General features: G+C 44.7%; 2 protein-coding genes across 3 annotated transcripts in view; one reads left to right on the top strand and one right to left on the bottom strand.

The window, feature by feature from the left end:
• The window catches only part of LOC145360265 (tumor necrosis factor receptor superfamily member 5-like), a 60,553-nt gene extending 47,870 nt beyond the window's left edge, over positions 1 to 12,683 (bottom strand). Inside the window, exons 1-3 of the mRNA XM_080215373.1 lie at positions 12,676 to 12,683; positions 11,490 to 11,554; positions 6,124 to 6,220 (exon numbers count right to left, since the gene is read on the bottom strand). Of these exons, the coding sequence (XP_080071499.1) occupies positions 6,124 to 6,220; positions 11,490 to 11,513 (121 nt within the window). The 5' untranslated portion in view covers positions 11,514 to 11,554; positions 12,676 to 12,683. The remainder of the gene's footprint in view (positions 1 to 6,123; positions 6,221 to 11,489; positions 11,555 to 12,675) is intronic.
• The window catches only part of LOC145360047 (tumor necrosis factor receptor superfamily member 5-like), a 179,267-nt gene that overhangs the window by 96,283 nt on the left and 65,730 nt on the right, over positions 1 to 17,254 (top strand). The window contains exon 1 of one of the 2 annotated variants that reach the window (XM_080214953.1): positions 12,665 to 12,803. The exons of the other annotated variant lie outside the window; for it this stretch is intronic. The gene's annotated coding sequence lies outside the window, so the exon portion shown is untranslated. Of the gene's footprint in view, positions 1 to 12,664; positions 12,804 to 17,254 lie in introns of those variants that run through there. 2 annotated transcript variants of the gene reach the window in all.

Consider the following 17,254-nt stretch of genomic DNA (forward strand, 5'->3'; position numbering starts at 1 on the left):
TGGGCAAGGCTTGGAGAAAGGCATTCTCCATTGGCCTTGGACAGGATCGTGCAAACCTCGGTAAAATTCTGCCCTAAGAGTCAATATACCATGGGCAATCCACCTAACCCGCACATCTTTGGACTGTGGAAAATACCAGGGCACCCGGAGGAAACCCCCGTAGACATGGGGAGGATGTGCAAACCCCACACAGATCGTGACCTGAGGCCAGAATTGAACTCAAATCCCTGGCGCTGCAAGGCAGCAGTGCTAACCACAGTGCTGCTCCACGTGTTAAGCCAGTGAAGTTGCTGTCTAGCTTTAAGTGTTACTTACGTGGCTTAATAAATATTTCCTGAGTTATATCACTAGATTGTTTCCTATTGCCTGAATAGTCAAAGTCTCAAACAAAGGAATTGAGTCAGTGGATTTAGGGGTTAAACACCTCCAAGAATTTCCCAATTGCACGTTATTTCAATTCTCACTGTACTCCCACTGAGACGTCTCCATCCCTGGCCTGCTATAATGCTTCAATGAAGCTCCATATTGGGTAGAGGACCAGTACCCGAGCTCATCTTTTGACAAGGTATTTTACCGCCTTATGTTGAATTCAATAGTTTCTCCCATTTTTCCAGATAACAATTGTTGGTAATGATTTTGTTTTTCCTCGGGGTCCTTGTGCATGAGTTGCAAAAACCCAGCTTGAAGGTGCAGCAGGTGGTCAGGAAGGCGAATGGGATGCTGGCCTTCATAGCGAGGGGGATTGAATATAAAAGTAGGGAGGTCTTGCTGCAGCTGTATAGGGCATTGGTGAGGCCGCAGCTGGAGTACTGTGTGCAGTTTTGGGCGCCGCACCTGCGCAAAGATATTTTGGCCTTGGAGGGAGTGCAGAGGAGGTTTACTAGGCTGATACCGGAGTTGAGGGGGTTGAGCTATGAGGAGAGGCTGAATAAACTAGGCTTGTACTCGTTAGAGTTTAGAAGAATGAGGGGAGATCTCATTGAGACGTATAAGATGATGAATGGGATGGATAGGATAGAGGTGGAGAGACTCTTCCCACTCAAAAAAGACAGTAGGACTAGGGGGCACAGCCTCAAGATAAAAGGGGGGCGGTTTAGAACGGAGTTGAGGAGGAACTTCTTCACTCAAAGGGTGGTGAATCTCTGGAATTCTCTGCCTGTTGAAGTGGTGGAGGCTGCCTCGCTAAATATTTTTAAGAAGCGGATTGATGGGTTTTTGATAAGAGAGGGGATTAAGGGATATGGGGAGAGGGCGGGAAAGTGGAACTGAGCCACGACAGATCAGCCATGATCTTATTGAATGGCGGGGCAGGCTCGAAGGGCTAGATGGCCTACTCCTGCTCCTATTTCTTATGTTCTTATGTTCTATTTATATCTTTAGATTTACCTTGTTTTCCTTTACTTGATTCATGATCATCTGGTTGACTTTAGAAGTGAAATTAAGGAAGTGGGGAGAACAGCAAAGGGTATTCTGCTACCAAGTGCTTTAAGGCCTCATTGGCTCCCTCTGTCTAGCAGTATAATAATGTTGGACTTCTTGACTCTGGCATGGCTTATCAATGAATGAACTGTTCTGCTCTGTTAAAAACATTCAGGACTATGGGCCAAATGCTGGCAGATGGGATTAGGTGGAGTTCAGGTGTTTCTAATGTGTTGGTCCTGACTCAATGGGCCGAGAGGCCTCTTCTGCGCTGTATGATTCTATGATCTTTCTCTCTTGCACCATCATTTCTTTTGTCATTGTCTTTTCTTCCATCCTGTTATAGAGTCATAGAGGTTTACAGCATGGAAACAGATCCTTCGGCCCAACTTGTCCATGCTGCCCATTTTTTTAAACTCCTAAGCTAATCCCAATTGCCTGCATTTGGCCCATATCCCTCTATACCCATCGTACCCATGTAACTATCTAAATGCTTTAAAAGACAAAATTGTACCCGCCTCTACTACTACCTCTGGTAGTTTGTTCCAGACACCTACCACCCTCTGTGTGAAAAATTGCCCCTGTGAACGCTTCTATATCTCTCCCCTCTCACCTTAAACCTATGCTCTCTAGACTCACCTACCTTTGAGAAAAGATATTGACTATCTAGCTGATCTATGCCCCTAATGCATCCGAGGGTTCTGAAAGAAATGGCGGAGGTGATAGTGGATGCCTTGGTGGTTATTTTCCAGACGTCGCTGGATTCCGGGGAAGTGCCGGAGGATTGGAAAACGGCTAATGTTACGCCGTTGTTTAAGAAGGGTGCCAGGCAAAAGGCGGGGAATTACAGGCCGGTTAGTTTAACGTCTGTGGTAGGTAAAATGTTAGAATCTGTCATTAAGGAGGAAATTGCGAGGCATCTTGAAGGGAATTGCTTGATAGGGCAGACGCAACACGGTTTCATTAAAGGGAAGTCGTGTCTGACAAATTTACTGGAGTTCTATGAGGATGTGTCTAGGGCGGTGGATAGAGGAGAGCCGGTGGATGTGGTCTTTCTGGATTTTCAGAAGGCGTTTGATAAGGTACCTCACAAGAGGTTACTGCAGAAGGTCAGAGGACATGGAGTTGGGGGTAGGGTGTTAGCGTGGATAGAGGATTGGTTGTCAAATAGGAGGCAGAGAGTGGGGGTCAATGGGTGCTATTCGGATTGGCGGTTGGTGACTAGTGGGGTGCCCCAGGGGTCGGTGCTGGGGCCTCAGCTATTTACCATTTATATAGATGATCTGGAGGAGGGAACCGAGTGTAGGGTGTCGAAATTTGCTGATGACACCAAGATTGGGGGAAAGGCAAATTGTGCGGAGGGTGTGGAGAGTCTGCAGAAGGATCTAGATAGGCTGGGCGAATGGGCCAGGAAATGGCAAATGGAATTTAATGTTGGCAAGTGTGAGGTGGTCCACTTTGGTAGGAAGAATGGTAGGAAGGACTATTACTTACGTGGCGAAAAACTGCAGCAGGCGACGGTGCAGAGGGACCTCGGGGTCCTTGTGCATGAGTCGCAAAAACCCAGCCTGCAGGTGCAGCAGGTGGTCAGGAAGGCGAATGGGATGCTGGCCTTCATAGCGAGGGGGATTGAATATAAAAGTAGGGAGGTCTTGCTGCAGCTGTATAGGGCATTGGTGAGGCCGCAGCTGGAGTACTGTGTGCAGTTTTGGGCGCCGCACCTGCGCAAGGATATTTTGGCCTTGGAGGGAGTGCAGAGGAGGTTTACTAGGCTGATACCGGAGTTGAGGGGGTTGAGCTATGAGGAGAGGCTGAATAAACTAGGCTTGTACTCGTTAGAGTTTAGAAGAATGAGGGGAGATCTCATTGAAACGTATAAGATGATGAATGGGATGGATAGGATAGAGGTGGAAAGACTCTTCCCGCTCAAAAAAGACAGTAGGACTAGGGGGCACAGCCTCAAGATAAAGGGGGGGCGGTTCAGAACGGAGTTGAGGAGGAACTTCTTCACTCAAAGGGTGGTGAATCTCTGGAATTCTCTGCCCGTTGAAGTGGTGGAGGCTGCCTCGCTAAATATTTTTAAGAAGCGGGTTGATGGGTTTTTGATAAGAGAAGGGATTAAGGGTTATGGGGAGAGGGCAGGAAAGTGGAACTGAGCCACGACAGATCAGCCATGATCTTATTGAATGGCGGGGCAGGCTCGAAGGGCCAGATGGCCTACTTCTGCTCCTATTTCTTATGTTCTTAATTATTTTATAGACTTCTGTAAGATCACCCCTCAGCCTCCTATACTCCAGAGAAAAAAATCCCAGTCTATCCAGCCTCTCCTTATAACTCAATCCATCAAGTCCCGGTAGCATCCTAGTAAATCTTTTCTGCACTCTTTCTAGTTTAATAATATCCTTTCTATAATAGGGTGACCAGAATTGCACACAGTATTCCAAGTGTGGCCTTATCAATGTCTTGTATAACTTCAACAAGACGCCCCAACTCCTGTATTCAGTGTTCTAATGGATGAAACCAAGCATGCAGAATGCCTTCTTCAACACTCTGTCCACCTGTGACTCCACTTTCAAGGAGCTATGAACATGTATCCCTAGATCTCTTTGTTCCGTAACTCTCCCTAATGCCTTACCATTAACCGAGCAAGTCCTGCCCTGGTTCAATCTACTAAAATGCATCACTTCGCATTTGTCTAAATTAAACTCCATCTGCCATTTGTCAGCGCACTGGCTCACTGCTGCAGACCTTTCCTTTTGTTCTTCCTTCTCCTCAACTCTGTATTTGTTACATTTCTAATCTTTGCATGTTCTGAACGTCATCAACTTGTAAAGTTAACTCTGTCCCTCCGCAGATGCCACCACATCTGCTGCCTAATCGCAGCATTTTCTATTGCTATTTCTGTTCTCCAAGATCCATAATATTGGTAGAAATTCTAATATGTCTTTGATCATGTTACCAAATACTGCATGATAATACTTACCAAGAATGGTAACCACAAGTACATGGGCCATGAAGGATCAAAATGACCAGTCAAAAAACGTTGGAGATTTGTTTCATGTTAATGTGTAGTGAACAGAATAGCGTCTGAAGGTTTCAGGGTCGTTCTAGAGCTCTTTGGCCTCAGCTGAAGTGTGGTAAGCATTGACAATTTCAGCTCTTAGAGCGGCATCTCGGCCTTTTGGCTAGGATGCAAATGAGATCAAGCCTTGGAGGAGGAGCTATGCCTACTCCAATCAGCTTGGATCATGTAGATCAAGCCCAAGACGGGAGGTGGGAGCCCTGTCTTGTCGGCTTGGATTGGGAATGTCCCAACTTGTTCGGACTCTGAATTTGATTTGATTTGATTGGATTGAATTGGAATAAAGTTTAAAACAATTTCAGCTGACTATTATTTACATGTAGGTGATTTATTGCCTTAGCAAGGTATTCTGCTCAGTGGATGAGAATGTTCTCCCTGGGGTCCACGTGGTTGAATTTATCAATGGGTATCACTAGATATCAATCAGGTACAGAAACCTTATCTGATTTTTGCCCTATTCAGCCCAGTTAATGGAAAAGAATTTCAGGAAGTCCCAGTTGGGATCACACCATACAGTGTTTTTATCAACTTGTTCATGATATTCATGATAATGTCTATATAGTTATATTGGGTCATTAAATTTAAGCCTAATAAATTCTGATTGTAAAAGTAAGTAGAATTTATGTGGCATCTTGCAGAGAGTAAAAACAAGTCATTGCCATGATGAGGGATTAGGTAAATATGAAGGTTAATTGTCAAGTAAAGTTCTCAACTTACACAAGGTTGATCAGGGTTTGCAAAGTTGCATATTATCAACATGTAGGTTTATAATTTGGAGCAGGTTAAATAACTAAATAAAGTTAATATTTTTAAAACCAACAACATCTATAAGTTTCAGTCCCCCTTTAAAAGTCAATAGTTGATTTCTCTCTGAATCAATACTGCAATTCTGTGGAGACATAAGGATTAGTCTGTGAAGTTTCATCTCAGCTGCCTCCTGTCTTTTCTACAGAATGAGATTGTGACTGTTGGTGAGGCAGTAACAGTGGAAGAAAGCAATATATAAAATATCATGTCTACAAATTTAAATAGGGGAATTACCACATATTCAAAATTAGTTCATTTGATGGAAAGTGCTTTGGGATGTCCTGAATGTGTTAATGCTGTAACATAAATAAGGGTGGCACGGTGACACAGGGGTTAGCACTGCTGCCTCACAACACCACAGACTCAGGTTCCATTCCCGGCTTGGGTCACTGTCTGTATGGAGTTTTGCACATTCTCCCTGTGTCTGCATGGGTTTCCTGCAGGTGCTCCGGTTTGCAAGAACAGTCCAAAGATATGCAGGTTAGGTTGATTGGCCATGCTAAGTTGACCCTTAGTGTCAGGGGAACTAACTAGGTTAAATCAATGCAGTTATTGGGATAGGGCCTGGGTGGGATTGTGGTCAGTGCAGATTCGATGGGCCGAATAGCCTCCTTCTGCACTGTAGGGACTCTCTTTCTATAAATCCAAGTCTTTATCTCTTTTAAATCCAGCTACATGTAAATAGAAGCACCGAGTATTCCAGCTTTGCAGCTTTAAGACAGAATTGCATACCATACACCAGGCAGCAATCAGTGATTGGTTCTTGAAGGCTGCAGAATGCAATAGAGGTGATGATCAAACACTGACTCGCTCACCTGCAGGGCACATGTCACAACAGTTTCCGTCATGCCAAAATTGGGCCTCAAGGCAATTGTTCACCACTGGTCGGTAGGAGATCAGCATGAAGTACATCTAATTTGAAATAAGAACCAAACTGTCATGAGATTGTTTTGTCAATCTTTTTCCCATCTATTCTGAATGCTTTTGTTTCTTTGCGACTCTGCAGTGCCACAGGCACCAATCACCTCTGATACATTGACACCAAACCCAATTGCCCACTGCCCCTGTGTGACAACACCAGGTTAGAGTTCAACTAGTTTATTTGATAGTAATCCCACAAGCTTTCAGAAACGGTGACCTGTGTGACTTTAACAGAGATCATTTAAAAGGAGAGATCATCAAAGCTGATTCCAATTCTGTCCTCACCCAATGACCATGTACATGTGATGTACATTTTCTTTAGGGAGTAATGAGATAATAACCAAGAATTTAAACATTTGCCTCTCCTGCACCCAGTAGTACTGATTGCAGCGCCTTTAATGGCAACACAACTCAGATCAGCATAAGGAAGGAATCAAACTTGCAAACCAAAAGAGAAAACACTGGAAAATCTCAACACATCTGGCTCAACACTCCTTGGTCATCTGAACTCGAAACATCAGTTCTTTTCTCCTTACAGATGCTGCCAGACCTGCTGAGATTTTCCAACATTTTCTCTTTTGGTTTCAGATTCCAGCGTCCACAGTAATTTGCATTTATCAAACTTGCAAATTCTGATTGTTATAAACATCAATAAAATGCAATATCCATTTTACTTCCTGAGTGTTAACTATTTTTTTCACCTATCATATGAAATGTGTTATGGACAGGGGTAAAAGACAGATTGAACTTCCTATTTCTTCAATCCTTGTGTCCATAATTAGGCATACTTGGATTGTTACACCAGGAGCATTATATATACATACACATGTGCACAAAGCAAAGGAGTTTCACTTTGACAAATATTAAAGTCAAGTCAAATAACTAAAAGTTTACGTGAATATCAGGGTCTAGTCAGAGGGGTTCTTCCACTGCGGAGTTAGAATCAGGCGATTTCAGGTAGCTGAGGATTGGATTTTGTGGCAATTTCTCGAGAATAAGAGCTGCATAGCAAGTTCAGAAAGGCAGCCTTAATAATACTTATAGCCAGAGATCCAGTTTTTGTTCTTCCAGGCAAATTTGAGATTTCTCAGGTCCTGGTTTTCAGGATGCCTTAACTTTAAGCATTATGGTTGATAAAGAAGCTAAAAATTATATAATAAGAAGTCTCACAACATCAGGTTAAAGTCCAACAGGTTTATTTGGCAGCATGAGCTTTCGGAGTGCTGCTCCTTCATCAGGTGAGCGGAGAATTGGGTTCACAAACAGGGCATATATAGACAAAGACTCAATTGCAAGATAATGGTTGGAATTTTTGGGAGTCCTTGTTCAAGATTCTCTTAAGGTTAACGTGCAGTTTCAGTCAGCAGTTAGGAAGGCAAATGCAATGTTAGCATTCATGTCAAGAGGGCTAGAATACAAGAGCAGGGATGTACTTCTAAGGCTATATAAGGGTCTGGTCAGATCCCATTTTGGGGTACTTTGAGCAGTTTTGGGCCCCATATCTAAGGAAAAATGTGCTGGCTTTGGAAAGGATCCAGAGGAAGTTCACAAGAATGATCCCAGGAATGAAGAGCTTGTTGTATGAGGAACGGCTGAGGTCTCTGGGTCTGTACTTGTTGGAGTTTAGAAGGATGAGGGGAGGATCTTATTGAAATTTACAGGATATTGCGAGTCCAGGATAGAGTGGATGTGGAGAGGATGTTTCTACTAGTAGGAAAAACTACAACCAGAGGGCAAAACCTCAGACTAAAGGGCCGATTCTTTAAAACAGAGATGAGGAGGAATTTCTTCAGCCAGTGAACCTGTGAAATTCTCTGCTGCAGAAGGCTGTGGAGGCCAGGTCACTGAGTGTCTTAAGACAGATACATTCTTCATTAATAAGGGGATCAGGGGTTATGGGGAAAAGGCAGGAAAAAGGGGATGAGAAAAATATCAGCCATGATTGAATGGCGGAGCAGACTCGATGGGCCAAGTGACTTAATTCTGCCCTTATGTCTTAGGGTCTTAATGGTAAAGCAGACTTGAAGGGCCAAATGGCCTACTTCTGCTTCTAGTTTCTGTGTTTCTATCTGCTTTTTAAGTAATAGGAAATCTACTTTGCAAACCCCAAATCTACCACTCCATCTTCAGTTCCCTGTTCTTTCCTGTAACCTATACATGGAGTTAAAGAGGATTTCATCAGGAAACCTGTTTTTCAATTAACCTGAGGCTCATCACAAATTGTCTAATTAAACTGTGAAGATTTTGGGCTTTTTGGGTAGAAACAGTTTATAAATTGCTTAGGTGTGGTTATTCTACTTTTAATGTCTTTTTGGTTCTGTATAACTTGTAAATAAATCCAAGCAGTTTAGCCTGGTTGTACTCACTTTTCCAATATCAGATATTGAAATCACTGCCAAAGGTCACCTTTTTGGAATTGCAAGTTGACCAGACTTCTGGAATATCAAATATTTCTGCCTTTGCCATTGACAGGAGAACATGGTCGGCAACCCACGTATTCTCCAGTGTCCAGTGATTAATTTCTAAACTTTGGGCCACAAAGCAAGAACACACAGGGAGCTCACGGAGCTTAGGGAACTTATCATGTAGCTCAGAACATGACAGTATGTGCTGAGAAAAAGCCTGGACTGTAACACATTTAGAAACTGTTTTTATTCATGCTTCTGATAGAGGGAGTTGCTTGCTTCATGTCTGAAGCAAGAATCTTACAAGAATCTGTAAAATTTTCAGAAAATGAATCAATTCTCCAAACCCAACTTGAAACACTGTCACAGGTTCTCAATCATAAGAACATAAGAACATAAGAAATAGGAGCAGGAGTAGGCCATCTAGCCCTTCGAGCCTGCCCCACCATTCAATAAGATCATGGCTGATCTGTCGTGGCTCAGTTCCACATTTCCGCCCTCTCCCCATAACCCTTAATCCCCTCTCTTATCAAGAACCCATCAACCCGCGTCTTAAAAATATTTAGCGAGGCAGCCTCCACCACTTCAACGGGCAGAGAATTCCAGAGATTCACCACCCTTTGAGTGAAGAAGTTCCTCCTCAACTCCGTTCTAAACCACCCCCCTTTATCTTGAGGCTGTGCCCCCTAGTCCTACTATCCTTTCTGAGCGGAAAGAGTCTCTCCACCTCTATCCTATCCATCCCATTCATCATCTTATACGTCTCAATGAGATCTCCCCTCATTCTTCTAAACTCTAACGAGTACAAGCCTAGTTTATTCAGCCTCTCCTCATAGCTCAACCCCCTCAACTCCGGCATCAGCCTAGTAAACCTCCTCTGCACTCCCTCCAAGGCCAAAATATCCTTGCGTAAGTACGGCGACCAAAACTGCACACAGTACTCCAGCTGCAGCCTCACCAGTGCCCTATACGCCTGCAGCAAGACCTCCCTACTTTTATATTCAATCCCCCTCGCTATGAAGGCCAGCATCCCATTTGCCTTCCTGACCACCTGCTGCACCTGCAGGCTGGGTTTTTGCGACTCATGCACAAGGACCCCGAGGTCCCTCTGCACCGTCGCCTGCTGCAGTTTTTCACCACGTAAGTAATAACCCTTCCTACCATTATTCCTACCAAAGTGGACCACCTCGCACTTGCCAACATTCAGGATGTTCATTTTTTTTGTCTGTGAAAGTAACTGCTCTTGCGTTGACTGTGAGATTAAAAATACATGGGTTTTTTTCCGAACAATCTACTAAAAAGGGCAGGATTTGACCATGAATGAAAGTTCAGTCTTAAAAAAAACTTATGCAAAAAGTTGTATTTTTAAAATTATTCTATAATGTTATTTACTCATGACAGGAGATCCAATTTAACGATAGGGAAATTCTTGACATTGTTGACCCTCCCATTCCTAACTCAGCCACTGATGAACCACTTCCTGACAACAGAATGCTGCTCCTTCAGTCTCAAGGTTCCCTGTCTATCCACCCTATGGCAGGGTCCATCCCTCACTCTTAACACCTAGAACTCTCTCTCGCTCACTTTTATCCTCCGATAGGATACTTTTTATAGAAATGATTGAAACGCTACAGTGCATGAGGCCATTCGGCCCATCAAGTATACACTGAAAGCAATCCCACCCAGGCCCTATCCCCGCTTAGTTACCCTCTAACCCAACACATCCTGGGAAACTAAGAGTTAATTTAGCATGTCCAATCAACCTAATTTGCACATCTTTGGAGTGTGGGAGGAAACTGGAGCACCTGGAGGAAACCATGCAGACACAGGGAGAATGTGCAAGCTCCACAGACTTTCCTGTCCTTTCTGTGACCCATACATGGAGTTAAGGAGGATTTCATCAGGAAACCTGTTTTTCAATTAACCTGAGGCTCATCACAAATTGTCTAAATAAATTATGAGGATTTTGTCAGGAATTGAATCCAAGTGCCTGGAGCTGTGAAGCAGCAGTGCTAACCACTGTGTCACCGTGTCACCCCATGGTGGCACCGTGGGGCGGCACTGTCAAATTTGTGTCAGAGTTGTTCCAACATTTTGTCTATTTATCTTCTTGCTCCTGGGTGCCTCCTGGGAATAAAAGAGAATTCCTCCCAAACTGCCTTTTATTTGATAACTGTTTCTTCCTCATATGCTCCTAAACTATGTTTCCCCTTCATGCATCCTCCATTCCCACAGGATTCATAGTTTTACTTCTTTCCTTACTTGCCAGTTAGGTTGCAATCTTCTCAATCAATAAAACTCACAGCACGCTGATCACTGATAGACTCCGACATGACCACTGATTTACCTAATAGCAATTATATAAAGTGAGAATCTCATTCTGATGCACGTTATGATGACTGGATACAGATCATTCTTTCGTGTCTGAAGTATTATGATTAATTCCAAAATATTCTGTTATTTGTTGGCAAATCAATGTTATAGACAAGTTAATGATATTTGGAATTTGAAAACAAAAAATACTTATGCAGCAAATTTTATTATGCATGTAAAGAAGTTATGGGTCTGTATTGCAGTAAAAATGTTTTATTATTCCTGGTTTGGGTCACTATCTGTGCAATCTCTCCCCATGTATGAGTGGGTTTCCTCCGGGTGCTCCAATTTTCTCCCATGGTCCAAAAGACACGCTGGTTAGGTGCATTGGCCATGCTAAAATTCTCCCTCAGTGTACTCAAACAGGCACTGGAGTGTGGCAACTAGGGGATTTTCACAGTAACATCATTATAGCGTTTGTGTAAACCTATTTGTGACACTAATAAATAAGCTTTAAATGTTGATATATTCCTAACACTCACCAATATAAAGAAAATCTTCAGCATAATTACTTCAAACAAAATTGTCAGAACAATTCCTTTGGATTCTGTAACAAAGAAATAGCATTTCATGTAACTTATGTTTTTCCTAAACCAATATAACCTCCATTTGAGCAACAAATCAAGCACTGACACACTTGTATTACAACAGAGGTGCCAAATTTTAACTCCCAGTGGGAGTTGTGTCATGATCAGACAACAAAGCATCACCTGGAGCTTCACAGGACTAGTGTACTGAGACAAACACCACATGGACTGAAGAGGTTCGAGAAGGCAAGTCAACACCTTTTCAATGGCAATTTAAAGATGGGTGATAAATGGCTCCCCAGACACCTAGATCTCTTAAATCGATAACGAGAACAAAAAACAGTGTAAGAGGTCAACAACAAGCTAATGAAGGACATTTTGAAACAAGTGCTCAAAAGATTTGGTCAAAGAGATAGATTTTAAGCCAAGAGCCGTTCACTCTCCAGGAATGCTTTTCCTAAACCAATTTAACCTCCATTTGAGCAAGGAATCAAGCATTGACACTCTTTTGTATTACAACAGAGGTGCCAAAAGGATAGCATGGTAACCCAGTGGTTAGCACTGCTGCTTCACAGCTCCAGGGACCTGAGTTTGAATCCTGGCTCAGGTCACTGTCTATGTGAAGTTTGCACATTCTCCCTGTGTCTATGTGCTTCTGGGTGCTCTGGTTTCCTCCCACAGTCCAAAAATGTATGGACTAGGATGATTGGCCATTCTAAATTGCCCCTTAGTGTCCTGGGATGCATAGGTTAGAAAGATTAGTGGGTAAATATGTAGGGATCGGGCCTGGGTGGAATTGCGGTTGGTGCAGACTCGATGGGCTGAATGGCCTCTTTCTGCATTGTCGGATTCTAAGAATGCCTCTAACCAGAAATGGCAAACCTATTTCTGACTCAGAGGGAAATATTACTGAAGCTCTGATTTATTTGTGAGCTCTGATGGAATAGGTATTTTTGTTTTTACAGTCAGGCTGGGAGCCCACTCTCCACCTTGGCGCCAGGACAGTGTGGCGCGCACGCGCAGTTAGTACTCGGAGGCTGCCGGGAGTGACCCCTGACCCCAGCGCGCCGCCATCTTGTCTCCGTCTCCCTCTGCAGCAAATGGCGGCGGTGCGGGGTTGGCGTCGGGGTGGTTCACTCACCGGGGAAGCTGTTGTTAGTTCCGAGGATGGAGGAGGCGGAGTGGGGACTCACACGGCATGGGTTTGAGTGCGGTCAGAGCACAGACCGAGAGCAGCGGAATTAGCGCAAAATTCAACCAAAACATCAGGTCAGATGTGGGTGAGCGCGGATTGTGATGCGGGCGACTGGGTAACAGGCCCTGGGGGCCGGAGCCGAGAGTCAGGCCCGGCTCCCTGAAGGGAAACCGCCCAGCCCGCCCCTGGGAACGGACTGCCGATAGAATCAGAGAGATTCACAGCACAAAGACTATTCGGCCCATCGCCTCCGTGCCCGCCAAAGACAAACCACTTCAATATTCTCATCCCATTCTCCAACATTTGGTCCATAGCCTTGAATGTCTCAAATACACATCTACATAATTATTAACCGTTATGAGGCAGCACGGTTGCACTGATGCCTCACAGTGCTGGGAACCCAGAATCAATTCCTGGCTTTGGGTCACTGGCTATACGGAGTTTTGACGTGGCTGTGTCGGCGTTGGACTGGGGTAAATACAGTAAACACCAGGTTTAAGTGCAACCGATTTATTTGATAGTACGCTCACTAGCTTTTGGGTTAGTCCCTTCGTCAGGTGAATGGAGAACCCGAAAGCTAGTGAGTGTACTATCTGGTCACCTTACTACTGGACGGACGTGGAGTCTCTGGAAAGGGTGCAGAGGAGGTTTACCAGGATGTTGCCTGGCATGGAGGGGCTGGGTTACGAGGAAAGGTTGGAGAAATTGGGACTTTTCTCCTTGGAAAGACGGAGATTGTGGAGAGTCTGCAGAAGGATCTAGATAGGCTGGGCGAATGGGCCAGGAACTGGCAAATGGAATTTAATGTTGGCAAGTGTGAGGTGGTCCACTTTGGTAGGAAGAATGGTAGGAAGGATTATTACTTACGTGGCGAAAAACTGCAGCAGGCGACGGTGCAGAGGGACCTCGGGGTCCTTGTGCATGAGTCGCAAAAACCCAGCTTGCAGGTGCAGCAGGTGGTCAGGAAGGCGAATGGGATGCTGGCCTTCATAGCGAGGGGGATTGAATATAAAAGTAGGGAGGTCTTGCTGCAGCTGTATAGGGCATTGGTGAGGCCGCAGCTGGAGTACTGTGTGCAGTTTTGGGCACCGCACCTGCGCAAGGATATTTTGGCCCTGGAGGGAGTGCAGAGGAGGTTTACTAGGCTGATACCGGAGTTGAGGGGATTGAGCTATGAGGAGAGGCTGAATAAACTAGGCTTGTACTCGTTAGAGTTTAGAAGAACGAGGGGAGATCTCATTGAGACGTATAAGATGATGAATGGGATGGATAGGATAGAGGTGGAGAGACTCTTCCCGCTCAAAAAAGACAGTAGGACTAGGGGGCACAGCCTCAAGATAAAGGGGAGGCGGTTTAGAACGGAGTTGAGGAGGAACTTCTTCACTCAAAGGGTGGTGAATCTCTGGAATTCTCTGCCCGTTGAAGTGGTGGAGGCTGCCTCGCTAAATATTTTTAAGAAGCGGGTTGATGGGTTCTTGATAAGAGAGGGGATTAAGGGTTATGGGGAGAGGGCGGGAAAGTGGAACTGAGCCACAACAGATCAGCCATGATCTTATTGAATGGCGGGGCAGGCTCGAAGGGCTAGATGGCCTACTCCTGCTCCTATTTCTTATGTTCTTATGTTCTTATGAGATTGAGGGGGGACATGATAGAGGTATATAAGATAATGAAGGGAATAGATAGAGTCAATAGTGAGACACTGCTCCCTAGACTGGGTACAAATACGAGGGGTCATGATTTAAGGGTGAGGGGGGAGAGGTATAATTTGGATGTGAGAGGAAGGTTCTTTACGCAGAGAGTTGTGGGGGTATGGAACGCGCTACCGAGTAGGGTGGTGGAGGTAGGAACATTGGACTCGTTTAAGGTTCAGTTAGACAGACACATGAGTGAAATGAGGATGGAGGGTTATAGTAGGGGCTATTAAATAAGGTCAGAACCTCGGGAGACACCGGAAATGCAGACTTGTAAGTTAACGTTTTTGTCTTTTTATTCCGCAGGTGGAGGTCCACCTCGTTGTCAAACGAGGGGCATGCACACGGTGGGTCGTGCGTGGGCTGCTCTTGGAGGCTCCGGGAGTGGCCTAGTACTTCGTGTTGGTGTGTGTGCTTGATCCTGGACCGGTAGACGGGCGCCGCAACAGCTCGGTGACTAGCACTGCTAGCTGTGCAGATACATGGATTTGGGCCTGTGTCTGTGGGAGTTTGTGCATTCTCCCTGTGGTTGCGGGGGTTTCCTCCGGGTGCTCCGGTTTCCTCCCACACCCCAAAGATGTGCTCTTAGGCTGATTGGTTTACAAAATTGACACTATTCTCCCCTGAATCTGGCTAAGTTAGGGGTCCATTCGTAGACACGCAGGGTAGAATAGGTGTAGGGTGGTGTGGCGGCGCGGGCTCGTTGGGCCGAAGGGCCTGTTTCCCGTGCTGGGTTGTTCTTTGTTTTTTGTATTCTGAAAGATGTACTGGTTAGGTGTATTGGCCATACTAAATTCTCCCTCAGTGTACCCGAACAGGTGCCCGAGTGTGGCAACTAGGGGATTTTCACAATTTTATTGCAGTGTTAATGTAAGCCTTACTTGTTGACTAATAAACTTTGAGAGTCTCTGCCTCCACCAGCCTCTCAGGCAGTGAGTTCCAGGCTCCCTCCACTCTTCCTCATCACCAACCTACCCCTCCCACCACCTTACCTTAAACCTTTGCCCCTAGTTACTGATCCTTCCACTAAAGCGAAACGTTTCTTCCTTTCTACAACAGAAATGGAACATCTCAGCAGGTTTGACAAGCATCTGTGGCGAGACAATTGAACCAACATTTCCAGTCAGGGTAACCCTTTGTCAGAGCTAAAGACAAAGAAAATAGGACAAGATTTGTATTGTTTGGGGGTGTGTGCTTGATCAAGATGTCGTAGCTAAAAGAACGAAGGGAATGTAAAAGGTTATAAAAGCCAAGAATGGCGCTAATAGCGTAGATTGAGATTTGAATGTGAAAATGGCAGAACAAAGGTGCATAATGTCAAAGCACAACCTGAGGAATCAGGCAGATGGCCCTAGTGAGGTGGGTGGGACTGAGGGCATGGAAAGTGAAATTTAAAGGACAAATGGAATGATGGAAGAAATTAAAATCTAAAATGTATACAAGGATATAAAACAATGGATTAATAAGATAAAAATAAATGGACTGGAGGTGGAGAGAGTTCATGCTGTGAAGTTGTTGAATGTTCAGTCCAGAAGTCTGTAAAGTGCCAAATCGGAAGATGAGATGCTGTTTCTCCAGTTTGCATTTTGCTTGTTTCTTCCCGTCAATCTATGCCCCTCATCATTTTATACATCTCAATCCCTCAGTTTTCTCTGCTCTGAGGAAAATAACTCCAGTCTATCCAATCTCTCTTCATAACTCAAACTCTCCATTCCCCCAGGCATCATCCTGGTAAATCTTCTCTGTTCCCCTATAAGTGCTAATCACATTCCTCCTATGTGGATTCTAGAACTGCACACAATACTCTAGCTGTGGCCTAATCAACATTTTACATTTTTCCGGCATAATCCCTCTGCTCTTAAACTCAATGCCTCCATTAATAAAGGCAAGACTACCAAATGCCTTCTTATCCACTTTAGACACCTGTCCTGCTAATTTAAGTGACTGGTATACGTGTACGCTAAGGTCCCTCTGTGCTTCCCAGAGTCCTGCCATTCGTCATGTATGAGGTCTCTCAACACCAGGTTAAAAGTCCAACAGGTTTATTTGATAGCAAACGCCACTAGCTTTGGGAGCACGGCTCCTTTGTCAGGTGAGTGGGAGTTCTTCCGGGTGCTCCCGTTTCCTCCCACAGTCTGAAAGATATGCTGGTTATGTGCATTCGCCGTGTTAAATTCACCCTAGTGTTCAAAGATATGCAGGTCAGGTGGATTGGCCATGCTAAATTGCCCCTTAGTGTGTCAGGGGGATTAGCAGGGTAAATACATGGGGTTATGGGGATAGGGCCTGGGTGGAATTGTAGTCGATAAGAACATAACATAAGAAATAGGAGCAGCAGTAGGCCATCTAGCCCTTCGAGCCTGCCCCGCCATTCAATAAGATCATGGCTGATCTGTCGTGGCTCAGTTCCACATTCCCGCCCTCTCCCCATAACCCTTGATCCCCTCGCTTATCAAAAACCCATCAACCCGCATCTTAAAAATGTTTAGCGAGGTAGCCTCCACCACTTCAACGGGCAGAGAATTCCAGAGATTCACCACCCTTTGAGTGAAGAAGTTCCTCCTCAACTCCGTTCTAAACTGCTCCCCCTTTATCTTGAGGTTGTGCCCGATGCAGGCTTGATGGGCCAAATGGCTCCTTTCTGTACTGTAGTGATTCTATTCTTATCATTCTAAGCTGTTTTTGAGTAGGTTGGTACATGTCCTCAGACTTCTGTACCTTTTTCTCGAAGGAAGAAGGTGGAAGAGAGAATGTCCAGGGTGCATGTCGTCCTTGATTATGCAGTTTGAGTGAAGGACTGTTAATAAATTTTTCGTAACTTGAAGCCACAAGTT

Source organism: Carcharhinus amblyrhynchos, chromosome 30 (genome assembly GCF_965287045.1).
Source record: "Carcharhinus amblyrhynchos chromosome 30, sCarAmb.v2.hapA, whole genome shotgun sequence".
Taxonomy (NCBI): Eukaryota; Metazoa; Chordata; class Chondrichthyes; order Carcharhiniformes; family Carcharhinidae; genus Carcharhinus; species Carcharhinus amblyrhynchos.